The sequence below is a fragment of the Panicum virgatum genome, chromosome 9N (assembly GCF_016808335.1).
Source record: "Panicum virgatum strain AP13 chromosome 9N, P.virgatum_v5, whole genome shotgun sequence".
NCBI classification, from domain to species: Eukaryota; Viridiplantae; Streptophyta; class Magnoliopsida; order Poales; family Poaceae; genus Panicum; species Panicum virgatum.
This window is the reverse complement of record NC_053153.1, coordinates 26,390,310-26,407,058: the sequence shown is the minus strand read 5'-3', so window position 1 is coordinate 26,407,058 and position 16,749 is coordinate 26,390,310. Positions and strand designations below refer to the sequence as shown.

The 16,749-nt window shown below is 46.1% G+C and overlaps 1 protein-coding gene across 1 annotated transcript; it reads left to right on the top strand.

Annotated features, from left to right (window-relative positions):
• Positions 1 to 14,177: 14,177 nt before the first annotated feature.
• On the top strand, positions 14,178 to 16,667 carry LOC120691527. The gene is made up of 8 exons (XM_039974603.1): positions 14,178 to 14,326; positions 14,448 to 14,615; positions 15,238 to 15,322; positions 15,421 to 15,467; positions 15,605 to 15,661; positions 15,967 to 16,137; positions 16,237 to 16,269; positions 16,355 to 16,667. The coding sequence occupies exons 2-8, from the start codon at positions 14,466 to 14,468 to the stop codon at positions 16,457 to 16,459; spliced, it is 648 nt and encodes a 215-aa protein (XP_039830537.1). The 5' UTR covers positions 14,178 to 14,326; positions 14,448 to 14,465; the 3' UTR covers positions 16,460 to 16,667.
• Positions 16,668 to 16,749: the final 82 nt, after the last annotated feature.

Genomic DNA, 16,749 nt, shown 5'->3' with positions numbered 1-16,749 from the left:
GCTTTTCTGGCGCCGTTGCCGGGGATCGGCAACTCGAACCCTAGGGCGATCTATCTAATTTTTTGGGCTAACCCTAAATTTTATTATTACATATACCCTTGTTTTCTTGTTCGTGTCCTTGAAAGCAGGTGGAAAAAGCTAGACACCAAACTTGGGCTTCGAGAAGTCCACAACCCGCTCCAACAAACTTCGACAATCGACGACAAGACGATCGAGGAGTTCTCGACATCAACATCGAAAACCCTAGATCCACTTCGACAAGATGTGAATAATATCAAGTTTCGCTCTTTAGTGGTAGGTGCTAACTTTTGTTAGTGGCCCAGCATCCGCTATCGAGTCCCCACTCCCTAAAGCAAAAGATGATAAATAAGGTACGCCGCTGTGTCAATTGATTTTAAAGACTAATATTTTTGGGAAGATTTGTTTGCTCAAGCAATAGGTATGAAGCATGTCCGAAAAGAAAATCGTGCGATTGGATCATCATCATCTATGAAGTGTCGCTGTTGTGATGACTTTTCCGTCCAAGATCAGATATGTGCCATGAGGAAATAATAGATTATTATGAAGTTCCGTCAAGTCTTCTTTCCAACGCATCAAAAATCGTTAATTTTGGAGATCGGTGTGAAGAGTTATGGAAAGATCTTTCAACGCTGCGCGTTCTGAAATCTCTCGGGACGAAGCGTAGCGCCGGAGTAAAACAAGCATAACTTTTTCATCCGAGGTCCAATTTGAGTAAATGACCACTTGTTGGAAACATGATTTGATACACCTCACAATGAGCTTGGAGTTTGGTACATGTTCTGCACTAGACAAAGGAGCAATTCAATGAAGAAAGGTGCAGCAGCAAACAACGGAGAAAGTGATGACGATGTCAAAGGATGATTGGAAGACCGAGTGCACAAAAGAAGATGATTTGAAGTTGACCAAAGCTGGAGGCAACAAGAGTAGAAGAATCATGACACCACCTATCTTCTCCAGTGGGATGCTCGATATACTTCTAGTCGAGTGATGCTATCAAGGAAGAAAACCGCTCAGATCATCAACACATAGCACGGGAGCCTCCACTAATCCTGATACCTTGGGTAAAGCAAGAATCATGGAGAAGACACATCATTGAAGCCATGCTATGTGCTGGTAAATCAATGGTGATGACCTTGAAGCCAAGGACGCACGACAAGACGCTCCAAAGACCACATGATTGAGATCATTGACATCTTCGGATGAATTCACAAGAAGATACTATTCTCATCAATATTCTGCTCGACCTCAAAAGAAAATTGCAGTATATTTTTGGATATTCAAAAGCTCCACGAAGTTCCGATTCCAACAAATCAAGAATGAAGTCAATCAAAGTTTCCCACAAGAAGTTATGGCCAAAACATCAAAAGTCGTGCACTCTGAAATTTTCTAGACAGCACGCAGCGCTAAAGTAAAACGGTCATAACTCTCTCGTTTGGACTCCGTTTAAAGCGAGTGACCACTCGTTGCAAAGGTAATTTCATAAACTTTTCAATAGATCTATATTTTGGTATATGTTCTGTTGAGGGTACAGGAGATATTCTACAAAGAAGAGGCAGGAGCAACGCGATGAGAACAAGATAGAAAAGATGACGATGACAACAATGAAGATGAGCTTGGGCGATGTTTTCATCAAGCGTACATGATAAAATTCAGAGGATTGGAGCAGTGGAAGAACCCCAATGACATTGGCAAATGAAGGCACAAGCGGTCGACCTTAGACAAATGAAGATGTTGCAAACAAACCACGACGGATTACAAGAGCGCAACATTCAACACATGGAGACGTGAGAAACAAATCACGACGGACCACGAAGAGTGCATCAAAATGACATCTCGCACAAAGCATCACGACTCCAATGAGTATGAAAAAGCTCCGAGGCTAAGGTATACAGTGAATTCTCAAGCTTCTATTGGTTTTGTTGATAATCTTTAAAAAATCTCATGCTCGAACCGATAGTCGGAATGAAAGTTTAAATTCTATGCCTTGTTCTTTTCATGATGATAGGCTAGAGTTTCTTGAGAAGGTTGATTTCATGCTTAAAGAACCTTTGCCTAATAATGAGCTCCGCGCTATGCAAGAAACACATGTTGCATTTAATTACACCATGTCTTGTTGATGAAAATTAATTGAGGATGTGATTATGTTGCATATGTTTACAAATAATTGCAAATCTCGATCTTGCTTTGCGCTTGGTCAAGCTCATGACCCTAAAAGAGCACATGTCGGGAGAAGCCCCGAATTTCACTAACCATGTAGGACATGAAACTCAAATGATGAGGAGGGAAACTGTGCCCAAAATTGTGAACACCATCATCAACATATTCAAGTTTCAAGAACGGACGTCGCTAAGCCTCATCAATTTTGTGCACAAGTCCAGAGGTTTACAATGCAAGAAAGTTGAATATTCAGGATCTCCATCAAGTCCTCGGTTCAACGCATCCATGATCGATACAATTGAAAACCCACGGGAGGAGCTATGTCTCAAACATCTTCCATGCACGTGCTGAAATCAGCACGAGGCAGATTGCAGTAACGGGGAAAAAGGGGCATAACTCCCTCAATTGGAATGCGTTTTGGGTAAATGAAGACTTGTTGGAAAGAAGATTTCGTGCACCTTGCATTGGATCAATTGGTTGGTGCAACTTCCAATCTGGACAGAGAGGAAAATCCGTGAAAAGAAAGGTAGCGATGAAGGACAACAAAGAAGGAGGTGACGATGATGTGAGAGACGATTGGGCAAGTTTTCCATTAAGCGTGATTGATCATGTCCAACATGGGAAATGGAATAAGAGCTGCATGGAACACCTTCACCTCTTGCATGAAGGACCATGGCTTCGCATCAATGAGAAGGTATGTAAGAAAGTCGAGCTCTATGACTTTAAATGAAGCGCTTTGCGGGAGGCAACCCGATCTTTTATTTTATATATTAATATGACCGTCTACATTGCACTCTTTAATCGGAATATCAAGTAACATTGTACCATTGCTCTAACAAAAACCACAACTTCATGTTGTTCATTCTAAATGTTATTGAGGGAGCACTTTGTTATTTGCTCTTGGGAAACTTGTAGACCTTTTTGTGTGCCTATTAGTGTTTAGAGTCTTTTTATTTTTGCCTTTTTAGAGAGATTTATGAAGCATTGCACCACCCTTTGATTCTAAACTTGTGGCTAGTTAACTTAGGCTAACTTTTTGTTTTGTTTTAGACCACCTCATCATGTCATATCATTTTATTCACCCACCACGTGTTGCATTGCATACCATATTGTTCGTCTCACCCTTGCATTGCATTGCATGTTGCATTTAAAAAAAACATTTTCTAAAAAAAACATTGACTAGCCTCGTTTTTTAGATCCTAAAACCCTTAGGAAAACCACTCATAGAGCAATCCCAAAACCATAGGGTATGTTTTTCATTCAAAAAAAATCTAACTCTTGTTTCTCTCTAGTTTTTTTTTTAAACCACCTTAGATAGAATTTTTATACCCAACACTCTCTCTTCAAAATTTTTGTTTTAAGACCAAAATATAGGAAACCCATAAACCTACTTCTAAAACCTTGTTAGTTCGGTTGCTTGATCCTTTTTCGATAAATAACATTTTCATTGACAAAAGCCTCACTTCTTATGAAGTGCCGCGAAGGCTTTTTGTCACTCTAAGCAATTGTTTTTGAATAAGCTAGTTGCGGAACAACATCGAAAGGTCCTTTCAACCTTGCTAACACTTGTTTTTGCTAACTTTGCATTTGCACTTTGCGTCCATTCCATTATTCATGCACTCATTTTGCTAGCTTGGTCTCAACTTTATTGATGAAAGCTTTCATATCCATGTTAATGCTTCACGTGAGCATTTTCCTTTTTGCAATCTTGTGTAAACATGGTGTTTAGACATGATTGAAGACCATCATCATTTAGTTACCAAGCTATGAGGTTGCATTTGGTTGGTTTATAAGCTTTGCAATGCGCTTTATTTTTTTTCTTGTGCTATGAAGGCCTTTTGATCTTGGGATAGACATGGTGTTTTGACCTTTGTTAAATAAGTCTTTGTGGCTATGGAGAAGTTCGGCAATCTAGTTGTAAATATGGTGTTTAGAACTAGGTGTAAACATTGTCTTTGTTTATATACCTTCCTCTCATTTGCATTTACACTAGCACACACGTACACTCACTAGTTTCGCTAAGCTAACTTTGCCACATTTTGAGATTTTAGGAATGGTAGGTTTGTTGGCATTTGTTTCTACTCCCGACCGTCACCCCGGGGGTAGTGTGTCTTTAAAATGTTTTGCAGGTGTGAAGAAGCGCTCCCATGAGTTCAAGACCAAAAGAATTTCAATCAAGATCGTCAACATCGTCGAAACCCGAGAAGGACGCAGCTGTTTTCATCAATTTGTGAACATGTTCATAGCTGTACAAGAAGCAAAAAGTTGATATTCAGAAGCTCCATCAAATTCCCATTCCAATGCATTCAAGATCAATGAATTTGAAGACCCGTACAAGGAGATATGGCAAGAACATTGGACGTTGCGCGTTCTGAAATTCGTCGGGACAGATTGCAGCGCTTGGATAAAATGAACATAACTCTCTTGTTCGGAATCAATTTAGAAATTCGAAGGTTTCCAGAGACCACATTGAAAAAGACTCAGAAGCAAGAAAATCAGAGCTCATCGAGTACCTCGATGCCGTCAGAATGATGGAGAAATATTTCAAGGGCTTCAATATCGTTCATATCCCAAGGCACATGAACGACGAAGCTGACAAGCTGGCAAAAACAGCATCAAGAAAGGAGCAATTACCTTCGGATGTATTCTACGAAGAAATCACAGAACCTTCGGTCAGGCCGAAGAAAGAAAAATAGGTTTCAGTCATAGCAGCTGAATACTGGAGAACACCCATAATGGAATACCTTCGGGGAAACAATGAACTGGAAAATGAGATAGAGGAGAAAAAAATGTTCCAAAGAGCAAGGGGCTACATAATCTCCGAAGGCGAGCTATTCAAGTCAGGCATCACCAGCCCATGGCTCAAGTGCATCTCCACAGCCGAAGGCATCGAGCTCCTAAAGGAAATACATTCCGGATTCTGTGGATCCCACATTGGCTTCAGACAACTCGTCTCCAAAGCCTTCAGGCAAGGATTTTTCTGGCCCCACGACGCTAAAGGACGCCCAGCACATAGTCAAGACATGCCAAGCTTGCCAAATGATGGGCCCGAAGTCCTCAAAACCTTCGGAGCCAACCCAGCTAATACCTCCGACATGGCCCTTGCAAAGATGGGGAATTGATCTCGTTGGACCCTTACCCACCGCTCAAGGCAATTACAAGTACGCAACAGTTGCTGTCGAGTACTTCACAAAGTGGATCGAAGCCAAGCCCCTAATCAACATCACATCAGAAACAATTAGAAAATTCTTCTGACAGAACATCATCTGCAGGTTTGGGGTCCCACGGGAAATCACCGTCGATAACGGCAAACAGTTTGATTCACAACTCTTCAGAGAGTTCTGTCACAGTGTGGGCACAAAGGCAATCTTTGCTTCGGTTTACCACCCGCAATCAAATGGGGCCGTCGAAAGAGCCAACAGCATCATCTTCGGCAGCATCAAAAAATGCCTGTTTGATCAGAAAAAGGGCAAATGGGAGAATGAACTACCGAAGGTCATCTGGTCCCACAACACTTTAGAATCAAGAACAACGAAGTTCACACCATTCAGGCTACTCTATGGTGCCGAAGCAATGACACTAGAGGAGCTTAAAAACCGAAGCCTAAGGGTTACTCACCATGTTGAGGCCATACCATCGATCGACAAGGATCTTATGGAACTAGATATCCTTCAAGCTTCGGAGAACCTTGTGAAGTATCAACAAGAAACCATGAAGTGGAGAGACAAAAAGATCATGAAAAAGAACAACACAGTCGGGGACTGGGTCCTAAAAAGAAAGCCAAACGCCAAAACCTCCATCAAGCTCCACTCAAAATTGGAAGGGCCATTCCTAGTAATCAAGAGCAACAGGCCAGGGTCATATCACCTGTCCGACGCCGAAGGCAATGAGCTGCAGCATCCTTGGAATGCGGACAACCTTAAAAAGTACTACATATAAGTATATAAAAAGGCCGCATCGCGAAACTATAAGCGATTGCAGACCTTCGCAGATATTTTCAGTTCTTTTTACATTGTAAAAGGGCCGTACTCTTTTTCTCACAGGGGGAAACTCCACACCGGAGGTGAGGTTTTTAACGAGGCGGACCCATTGTAAACTATCTCAATGCAATGAATTTCCCCCAAACAAAGTGTCACCTTCGCCTAAGCAGCCCAAATGGCAAGCTTCGGCCATCATCTACATGCTGCATAAAACAGTAAGTTAGCAAAGTATGCAGAATCCGCAAACTTTGCATACTTATCAAACAAACGCCAAGGGGCTTCGACCTTTCAAAAGGTCCGAACCAAAAAACCTTCGGCACAAAAGGCACAATAAGTGCAAAACGAACGCCAAGGGGTTTCGACCTTTCAAATGGTCCGAACCAAAAAACCTTTGGCACAAAAGGCACAATACGTGCAAAATGAACGCCAAGGGACTTCGACCTTTCAAATGGTCCGAACCAAAAAACCTTCGGCACAAAAGGCACAATACGTGCAAAACGAACGCCAAGGGACTTCGACCTTTCAAATGGTCCGAACCAAAAAACCTTCGGCACAAAAGGCACAATACGTGCAAAACGAACGCCAAGGGGCTTCGACCTTTCAAATGGTCCGAACCAAAAAACCTTCGGCACAAAAGGCAAAATACGTGCAAAACGAACACCAAGGGGCTTCGACCTTTCAAAAGGTCCGAACCAAACAACCTTCGGCACAAAAGGCACAATAAGTGCAAAACGAATGCCAAGGGGCTTCGACCTTTCAAAAGGTCCGAACCAAAAAATCTTCGGCATAAAAGGCACAATAAGTGCAAAATGAACGCCAAGGGGCTTCAACCTTTCAAAAGGTCTGAACCAAAAAACCATCGGCACAAATGAAACAAAAAGTGCAAAACGCACGCCAAGGGGCCTCGACCTTTCAAAAGGTCCGAACCAAAAATACCCTCGGAAGAATCGAAAGATGGATGCCAGAAAGGGGGGAGACGTTTTTCCATCTGGACCCTCGGCACCAATCATTCGATCTACCCGAAACAAAAAGAATAAAACCCCTCAAAGACAACAGCGCGCAAGAAAGGGGGGAGACGTTTTCCCCAAAATACAAAATTTCCGCGCGTTGCCTCGTTAGTAAACAAACTATCTATCGAGGTTCCACAAAGAAAGAAACTCCCTTTTTTATTTCATAGACTGCCTCCGGGCGACGACTCGTTAGGAAGGGGGGAGACGTTTTTCCAAGAAACACAACCCTAACGAGCGTCACCTCGGACGACAACAACTTACTTCTCGAAGGACACATCCGGCATCCAACAAAAGCCGACCAGTTTTTACCGAAGGGAATTTGCCCCTGCAAAAAGCAACCTTCGAAAAGATCCCCTGGGACAACACGCTGGCAAGAGGGGAGACGTTTTTCTCCAAAAACAAAATCCCCGCGTGTCGCCCAGTCCTACATCACCTAACAAACCTCCGAGAGGAATATACCAGAAAGGGGGGCGACATTTTTCTTGACCCCTCGCACAACCCACAACAAGGCACCTCGAAGGATGCACAAAATAGAGCACCCCGAAGGATGCACACAACAAGGCAACTCGGAGGATGCACAAAACACAGCACCTCGAAGGATGCACATAACAAGGCACCTCGACAAATGCACACATCAAAATACCCCGAAGTATGCACACGCGTAAAGCACCTCGAAGGATGCACAAAACACAGCACCTTGAAGGATGCACATAACAAGGCACCTCGACGGATGCACACATCAAAACACCTCGAAGGATGCATTCAAAAAGTCATCTCGAAGGATGCCCGCAGAAAGGCATCTCGAAGGATGCACACAGAGAGGAAGCTCGAAGGATGCGCAATAAGAAGCCCCGGGAAAGGCAATCGCAAGAATAACATACACGTCGAGAAGCGTCGCGAAGGTCACATTCAGACGAAAAAGAAAAAGAGGTTACAATGAATCACAACCGGACCAGCACAATTATTCTGCAACGCTGCATCCGGGACGAGCAAGGCTGAAAGCCTCCTAACTCATCAATACCTCAGCGTTGTTCGTGTCCTGCAGCATGGGAATATTTACAAACAAATTCTAAAGCCCCCAAAACAAATCCCTACAAGCTAATCTTTACACCTGAGCCCTCGGCGATCCATCCGCGTCGCGTCCCGAAGGAGACCTGCTGGCCTCGGGCGTACCACCGACCCCAGAAGGTTGATCAGGATTTAATTCCTACACAAATAACAAAGTTTTACCACAGGAAAGCAAAAAACCAAAAAACGCAGAGCCAGCTGAAAGAAAAGCTTACCCCTGTCGCAGCAGCCACGAGGGTCCGAACAGCGACCCTGCCCGAAGGTTCCCAGAAACGCTCGAAGTATGCAATCTTGACATCCTGTATCTTGTTAACCTCTTCGGACAAACCCTCGTAGGGGATGTACTGAAAGCCCCCTTCGAGCTTAGAGAGGTCGACGGCGCCGGCGCGGAGAAGGTTCCCTACAAGCCCCTCGAAGGAGACAGACGCCGTGTTATCATTCGCAACGCTCATCACCTCCCTGAGCCCCTCAAACTCCGACAACAACCAGTCCAGAAGCTGAAGGATAACCTGAGAACCCTCGGCTGGCTCAGGCAAAGGTAGAGGCTCTGCTCCGAGAGCAGCAAGAGCCTTCTTGTACTCTTGGTACACTACCTCGACTCGCGAAGCGACCTCAGCGAAGACTTGCTCGAGCTCACCCACTTTAGAGTGAACCTTCTCCAATTCGGTAATCCTTCCCTTAAGGGCAGCCTTCTCGTTCGTGTCCCTCTCCACAGTCTTCTGAAGACCCTCTAGATCCTTCTCATTGTCCGAAGCAGTTGCCTCTAGCTTCGAACACTTTGCCTTCATTTGCTTGTTTTCGTCCTTCAGACCGAGAACCTCCGCCTCAGCCCGCCGCAGTTTGTCCGCCAGACTCAATCTCTCAGTGGCGCTTTTGACCCGAAGGTCCGCATCCGCCTTGGCCTTCTGCATCAAAATACGGCTGGCCTGGGCAAGCTTCTTGCTCAAGCCAGCAACGATGAAGGCAGCATCGGAGGTGGATGTTTCTGCCACAGCTGCATTAAACTCTGAATCAAACACAAAATCATCTTTGGGGATACCAAAAATTGAACAAAAGCTAAACGCAATCAGGCCCCGCCTTACCCTTTTCAGGAGGGAGAATCCCGGTCGTGCCAGGCCCGTGCTTCACGGCCAAAAGCTGCTGCATCGACGCAGACACACCTGCAAAGACAACAAAAAGGGGGCCCTCATGTCTCAAAACAAACCGAGTGCCCACGCAAGACATAGTAACGAAGCTTACCGGGTTTGTCGAAGTTCAACCCCTCCAACATCTCCAGCACTTTGTCCGCAGGTGGAGCCGAGGACCCACCCGAGATATCCCCGCCCCTAAGAGAGAGCAGCGTCTCACCAACCAAAACCTCCCCCTCCTCGATGCCAGCCGAAGGGGTAGGAATGGCGACCGCCGACACCGGCGCCGGAGCCTTCGGAGCACCGGCCGCAGGCCCCGTGGGTCTCGGCTCAGCCGGCTTCGGAAGGTCCAAAGGCTTGGCGCCAGTCTTAACGAGACTCTGGATCCTCCGGCGTTTTGTTATACCTTCGGGGGGACAATAAAGGTTAATCAGTGCCCTCGCCACCTCAACCTGACGGCTGGAACCAAAAAGCATAGTCCCGTACTCATCGCTAAGATCATAACGGGATCTAAAAAGCCTCCCTTCGGAAACTACAATCTCCCCGCCCACCGTCCCCATGAGCTCTTCCATAAAGGAGGGCGTACCACTATCTCCCGAAGAAACCTTCTCGTCTCGCGCCTTCCTCTTAGTGCTCTCGGCGCTCGCAACCGAAGCCTTCGAGCTCGAAGGTTTCCTCCCCCTTCCGCGACCCCGACCACCACCCCCGTCACCTTCGCCAGAAGTCCCCACCTTCTCTTTTTTAGCCTTGCCCTTGGACTTCTTCGACGCCACCTCGGAGCCAACATTGCCCAGAGGCGTCATCCTCGGAACCGCACCCGCAGGTACAGGCCGAAGGCCGTACTCCACGCCCATCTCCGCCAAACATATGTTCAAACGAAGGTTCCTCTTGCAAATCTCGACCAAGGAAAGATATTCCTTCCTGTTCCAAGGCCCCAAGATCTCCGAGGCCTCCCGCTCCAACTCGGCAACAATCACCTCATCGCTCGAACCCTCGGGCCTCCGAAGCCCAAAAACTGGAGAGGTCAAGTCATACTCCATCCCAGCAAAACGCTTTCGCTCGAACCCTCGAGGAGCCCAACCAGCGGACAAAAGCCAAATCCCCGTGGCCAAAAACTCTTCCACCACATCTCTACCCCCGCAAACCTGGCAAACTGTCATGAAGGCTTCCACACACAGCTTAAAGCCCGGCGCACGCTTGTTGTACGCAGGTTGATAAGTGTGATCGAACGCCTCGATATCCGAAGCTAACACATACTTCTCCTCACTCGAACCCTCAGGATCCGGAAAACCGATTTTGGCATAAAACCAGTACCCCAGCCAGTTCCCCTCCCATTTGTTTCTCTGGGCTACGGCAAGCACAACCTTCGTCAAGCCTGTCTTCTTGTTGGACTTGCGAGGGATGAAGGTGCAACACCCATTCTGCAGCTCACTCTCTTCATCATCATCATCCACAAAAACCTTCCGAGGCTGACAGTGCAACTGAAACAGCCTACAAAAGGCATCAACGGACACCCCACCACCGAATGTCCTCGCAACCCACAAAAATTTTGACAACGCTGCTATCCCGTTCGGGGTGAAATGGTGAAGCTTCATGTTGAATGGCTCCAGTAGCTTCGGAACTACAGGATCCATCAGAATGCGCAACCCAGCGGTAAAAAATCCTTTAAAACAACCACCTCTCCAGTCTGAGGCACCGGGAAAACCTCCGGGCCAGGAGAGCGACACACCCCCTCGGGAAAATATCCTTTCGAAACATAGAAATCGATCGTACTCTGGGAGATGACAGATGGCTCGAAGAGCAAGGTCTTACGCTTCTCAGGACCCATCAGGTCGGAAACACTCGCTGAAACCCCCGATAGACTTCCGCTGGCCTGTTCTTGTTGGACTGCCGGACGCGAAGCCTCGGATCCTTCAGGGTGTTCAACGGGATCAGAGTCTGCGCGGAGAACCGCTGTCTTAATAAATGCCATATCTACATAAAAACAAAGAAAGGCAAATTAGAAAAAAGGGTTCAAACGAACCTTCGATCAACCTCGCTGTTTGCTTAGTGCGAGCCATGAACCGCTATTCTACTTACACCGAGAAAAACGAGCATCTTGATCACGCACGAAGCGGAACCTTCGGAAGAAGCGCTTTATAGCAGAAAGCGTCGAAGGTAAGCAAAGCTCAAGAGGGCATAGGTTTTACACCCCCCCCCCCTCCGCATATATAGGCGGGGGAAAGCAACAGTACCAACAGTAAAATCGAGGAGTCGGCCGCCCAAGCGACACAATCGGAGTCTGACACGTGCACAACCAAAACCGACCGTTGCAGCCGACGGTTCAGGAGACGTTTTTCCTCGGGAGCTTCCCGAAGGTTACACGCAATCTTCTTCTTTAACACGGGTTCGGACCGTCGGCTTGGGACCTCGCCCTTGAGGGCTACTGTTGGGGATTGGACCTTCGGATAGGCTCCCACCCTCGGAAATGCTCCCTAACTCGTTTGCAGGGCTCCAACGAAGGAAGGCGAGCATACCCGAAGGGCGACGGTCGCTCCCGAGATCACCCAGGCCAGGGAGCTCACCTCCGGGTAGCCGAAGGTGGCGAATGGTCACTCAGAAGCACAAGCTTAAAGACCAAGACCTGCGATGAGCGAAGGATATCACCTTCGGGCGGCCGAAGGTGACGAATGGTCGCTCAGAAACACAAGCTTAAAGACCAAGACCTGCGATGAATGAAGGATCTCACCTTCATGTGGCCGAAGGTGACGAATGGTCACTCAAAAGCACAAGCTTAAAGACCAAGACCTGCAATGAGTGAAGGATATCACCTTTGGGCGGCCGAAGGTGACGAATGATCGCTCAGAAACACAAGCTTAAAGATCAGGACCTTCGGGACCAAGGTGATCGCCTTCGGGAACGAAGGCAACGGCTGATCGCTCGAAGACAGAACCTTCAGGGCCGTGACCTCCAAAGTACCCCGAAGGAAACGAAGACCTTCGTCGGGTGTAAGCATGCGTGTAATACGTGAATACGTGAGAAGGTAGGATTTGTACACCTCTAACCTTGTAATTTTACCCCGAAACCGGCTGTAAGTGAGCTGTAAATGAGTTAGAAGGGGGCAATTTAGGAAAACCTGGCCGAGGGCTAGGGGTATAAATAGCCCCCTCTCTCCACAGTGTAAAGGGTTGAATCTTCTGGTTATTACTGGAGAATTAAGTGCCTACTTTCATTGCCATTTTCATACTGTTCATGCACCCTGTTTGGGCATCTAAGAAGCTAAGATCCCAACACTCGGAGTCAACCTACATCAATTTGGTGTCCTCCTTGAGCTTGAAGGTTGAGGACTTGCCCTACTGAGTGAGGGGCCACTTCCGCGGTGGTGAGCTCGATGCTCTTGAGCTCGAATGACCAGACCGCCGTCGCAGCCAGATCGCAACTCTCCTACTCATAGAGGTGGGCCTGATGAAGGCTCCCATCCCCCTCAACCGTGATGATTCCTTTTGGCCCAGGGATCTTGAGCTTGAGGTACATGTTGATAGGGATGGATATGAACTTTGCGTAGCATGGCCGATCCAAGATGGCATCGTATGTCCCCGGGAAGTCCACCACCTCGAAGGTGAGCATCTCGATGCAAAACATCGCTCTGCTCCCGAAGTCACGGGCAGGTCGATCTACCCGACTGGGATTTCCTACACGCCGAGGATGACCTCGTGGAAGGGCGCACTGTTGGTGTTTAGCCGCCAAGCCCACCTAGGGATACCCCAAGGTGGTAGGTTTGTATATAGGATTTCGCCGAGGTCTGGAAACAATGGCGAAAGGAACACAAAGCTTTAGACAAATTTAGGCCGTGAGATGTGTAATATCCTATGTCCTTGGTGCTTTGTATTGCCTTAGAGTAGGTTATGTTTTGGAGATGTCCCTGCCCATCCTTATATAGTCTGGTGGATAAGGTTATATGGAAATCCTAGTCGAATACTACATAAGGAGTCTTTTCCAAAATATATCGGGTAGTTTCCTTCTATTCGACTGGTTCTACTCTTGTACGATTAGTTACAATAGGATAAGGTACATGTCATGCGCTATCCCTTAGTCTAGAATATTCCGCGCCTATGAGTAGTCCCGCTACCCCGGGTCTGACACGCACCTTGGGCTGGATGTCCAACCTCGCCAGTCCCATACAGTTGTGGGTCTCGGTGAACAGGTTGTTCAGGTCGCTCCTACCGTTCATCGGGACCTTTGTTAGCTGTGTCTTGCCAATAATGGGGTTAACGATGAGCGACATTAGTAATATTATTTAGATCTATTATATTAACCGTAACAACGAACTAGTACTATGCTAGTATGAAATAAAATTAATAAAATATTACATCTTACAAATTTTTTTGATTTTTTTATTACTTTCCTTTTACATTAAATATATATTAAGCATACATATAATATGGTATGCTTTAGTAATATACTAAAGCATATCATATTATATGTTCACTATGTAGATCTACTCATTTGAAGTCTAACATAATTGGATTTTTCATTTTATGATTTTTTTTTATTATGATTTTTCAAAACTACTTTAGGGGGTAATTTGACCGGTTTTGAAAAGTTCAGGGAGTGGTATAAACCGTTTTATAGATTGGGGGTTATGTAGTCCACCCCTCGTAGGTGAGGGGGTGATATAGATTTTTTTCATTTAATAATAACTTGAGCTCTCACTATAAAAAATGATATGTGATAAATATCACTTTCCGGATGTCACCATTTTTCTCTCAACTATAGTATATAGTATATATAGAGTGGGAGCTGAGTCCGCCCTCCAAACCCCTTATATTAGCATGGCATGATTTCCTCGGTCCAATAGGCCACAGTAGCCTTTGCTTGCTCTCGTCTGCCTCCACATCCTCCTGCTCTGCGCCTCCCGCTCCCTCCTCTGCGCCTCTTTGCTCCTCTCGTTCCCTCACCACTGCCCTCAGCCGCTGGTAAAGTGGTAATCGTCGCACTGCTGCAAGGAGGATCGATCGATCGATCTACTGCTTTCTTGTGCTCCCTTCTTCCTCTCCGCGTTGCGACTTTTGGCAAATTTTGATTTATCCCCTGTTTCTTCACAGAGCATTCCCTGAGCGCCGATGGAGCAGCCGGAGATTAAGTTTTGTTCGCCGGAGATGGAGCAGACGGGGCTGTTTTGGGCGCCGGTGCAGGAAGAGGATCAGGGACTGGATGGCCTCCTCGGCGATCTGCAGTTCGGCCTCGCGAGCGGTACTGCCTGCGATCTCCAGGTAAGGAGGAGTCGAGGATCGCGACCGCGGTTTCAGTTTTCCGGTGCTCGGCGTGGCCACCAGCTGAATCTGGATGAAAAAAAGTCAGATTTTTTTTATGTTGTTGCTGGATAAATGCAACCATACATCTACCCTTCCTCGATTAAAGAACTCCCTTTCTGCATTCATGCTTCTTGGGTCCGTCATGGTCGGAAAGCTCGCGCTCTATTCACTGAAATGGTGGACGGGCGGTCATCACCACCATGGTATCCCGCAGCGCTTATGCGGGCGGACGGCGCGCGCGCACCGTATGGCGAACACGCGGTGAAGCCGGCACATGTGCGGCAAGGGTGGGTTCAGGGACGCGGGGAAGGCGGCGAGGGCGCGGCCGGGTTTCAGGGCGACGTGCGCCGCGGCGCGGTCTGGTGGCCGCACGCGCGGGTGCGAGCGTGGCTTGTGCGGCCAGGGCGCGACGCGGCGTTGCGGCAACCCTGTCTCCTCATATAAAGGCTTGAAATTCTACAGTTTCAATGAGCGAACTTCCTGGATGTTGTCAATTGTCATCCTCATCATTAGTAAAAGAAAAAGAAATAGATTCATGACTCTCGCATCAAAATGGCGGCATATGCTGCTTTTGTAACAGATGGAGAATTATCGAGCGCGAGATGATGATGCCCTGTTCGTTCTACAACTTCTGGAAGATGCAGACCTGGATGAATGGTTATCCGGTACGTTGTTTAGTTATTTCTGTAGATTCCCATAGTTTCTACGCATGGAAATCTATGGCTTGGAACTTGGAAGAATATTTATAGAGCCTCTATTGCAGGTGGTTTGCATCAATCTCCTGTAGGGGACACACTGAGCCATCATCAGGTATCAATATCATTATGGAATTTATCAAGTAGATGCTGAGATGTTTAAGCAGTCACTAGGTTTTGGCACAAGTAAAATTTGAACCTGATAAAAAAGTGGATTGGACAAGATATTGACAATCAGTTTTCTCATGCCAGATGTTAGGTAGGAAAAGTGGTCGAAGAGGAATGCGCAAGAGAAGGATATCTCCATGGGTACGCACAAGTTAATTTGACAACAGAGTCCAATTAATTCAACTATAAACAAAAAAGAAGAAAGAAAAAGAGATCAGAAGAAAACAACTTTGCTTCAGTGTACAGTTTCTTGAGAAAAATTTATTGTTGTTCACGATCAGAGAGAAAATAGGCTAGTATAGTTATTTCAGGTACCTAACCAAACATAGTGTTTAACAAATTGATTTTAAGGCTATCGATCCTATCCTTTGAGGTCAGATTCATGTTTTAATCTATCATCCATCAGGGCTAACAAATTTCCATGGCTATCTTTGGTTGTTTGACAGGGCACATTGGTCTTCGAAGGAAAATACATAACTAGGAAAAACAATAGTCGTTGGACTGCTAAAGAAGTGAAGTTACTAGTACAGGGTGTATCTAAATTTGGTGTTGGACGATGGAGTGAGCTGAAGAAGAAATATTTCAAAACATCAATTAGGACATCAGTAAACCTTAAGGTGCAGTAGATTAGTGATACATTGCACAATGCAGTAAATTCATTCAGATGCTATTGGCTAATATCAGACTCTTGTTTTGTTTCATCTTTCATGGTTCAGGACAAGTGGCGAAATTTGTTGAGAGCTTACCAGGTCAGGGTTTCGTCTAACAAACATGCGATATTTCATCTTAAACTTTAATGCTAACTACTAAATACATTTCTTTAACTCGATTCAGGAAAATGTACAAAAATATACGCTGCTGGATCTAGAGCCACCATTGGTCGAACAGATCAGGAAGCTGGCAGCCAAACATCCATATCCGAAACGAAGGCACAGTTAAGAACAACAACTCAGTCGTTGTATTGATTCTAGCATGGAGTTAGTGGCATCTAAAAGGCAAGGGTACATTAGAAAGTAGATTATTTACTAAATGGAGGGAGGGTTTTGTAAGTAAATAGGCTGAATCTATATACTTTTGCCAAGTCTCTGTGAAACTGTCCAGCAGTCCTAGACGAATTGCTTAATATTAGTTTTGTTTTGAGGCCTAACATCGATGTCAGCTCTTCCTTGCTCTTTTGGTGCTTAATCACAGTAGGGGCACTGATTTGTGATCCTGCTAATCTCGGAATT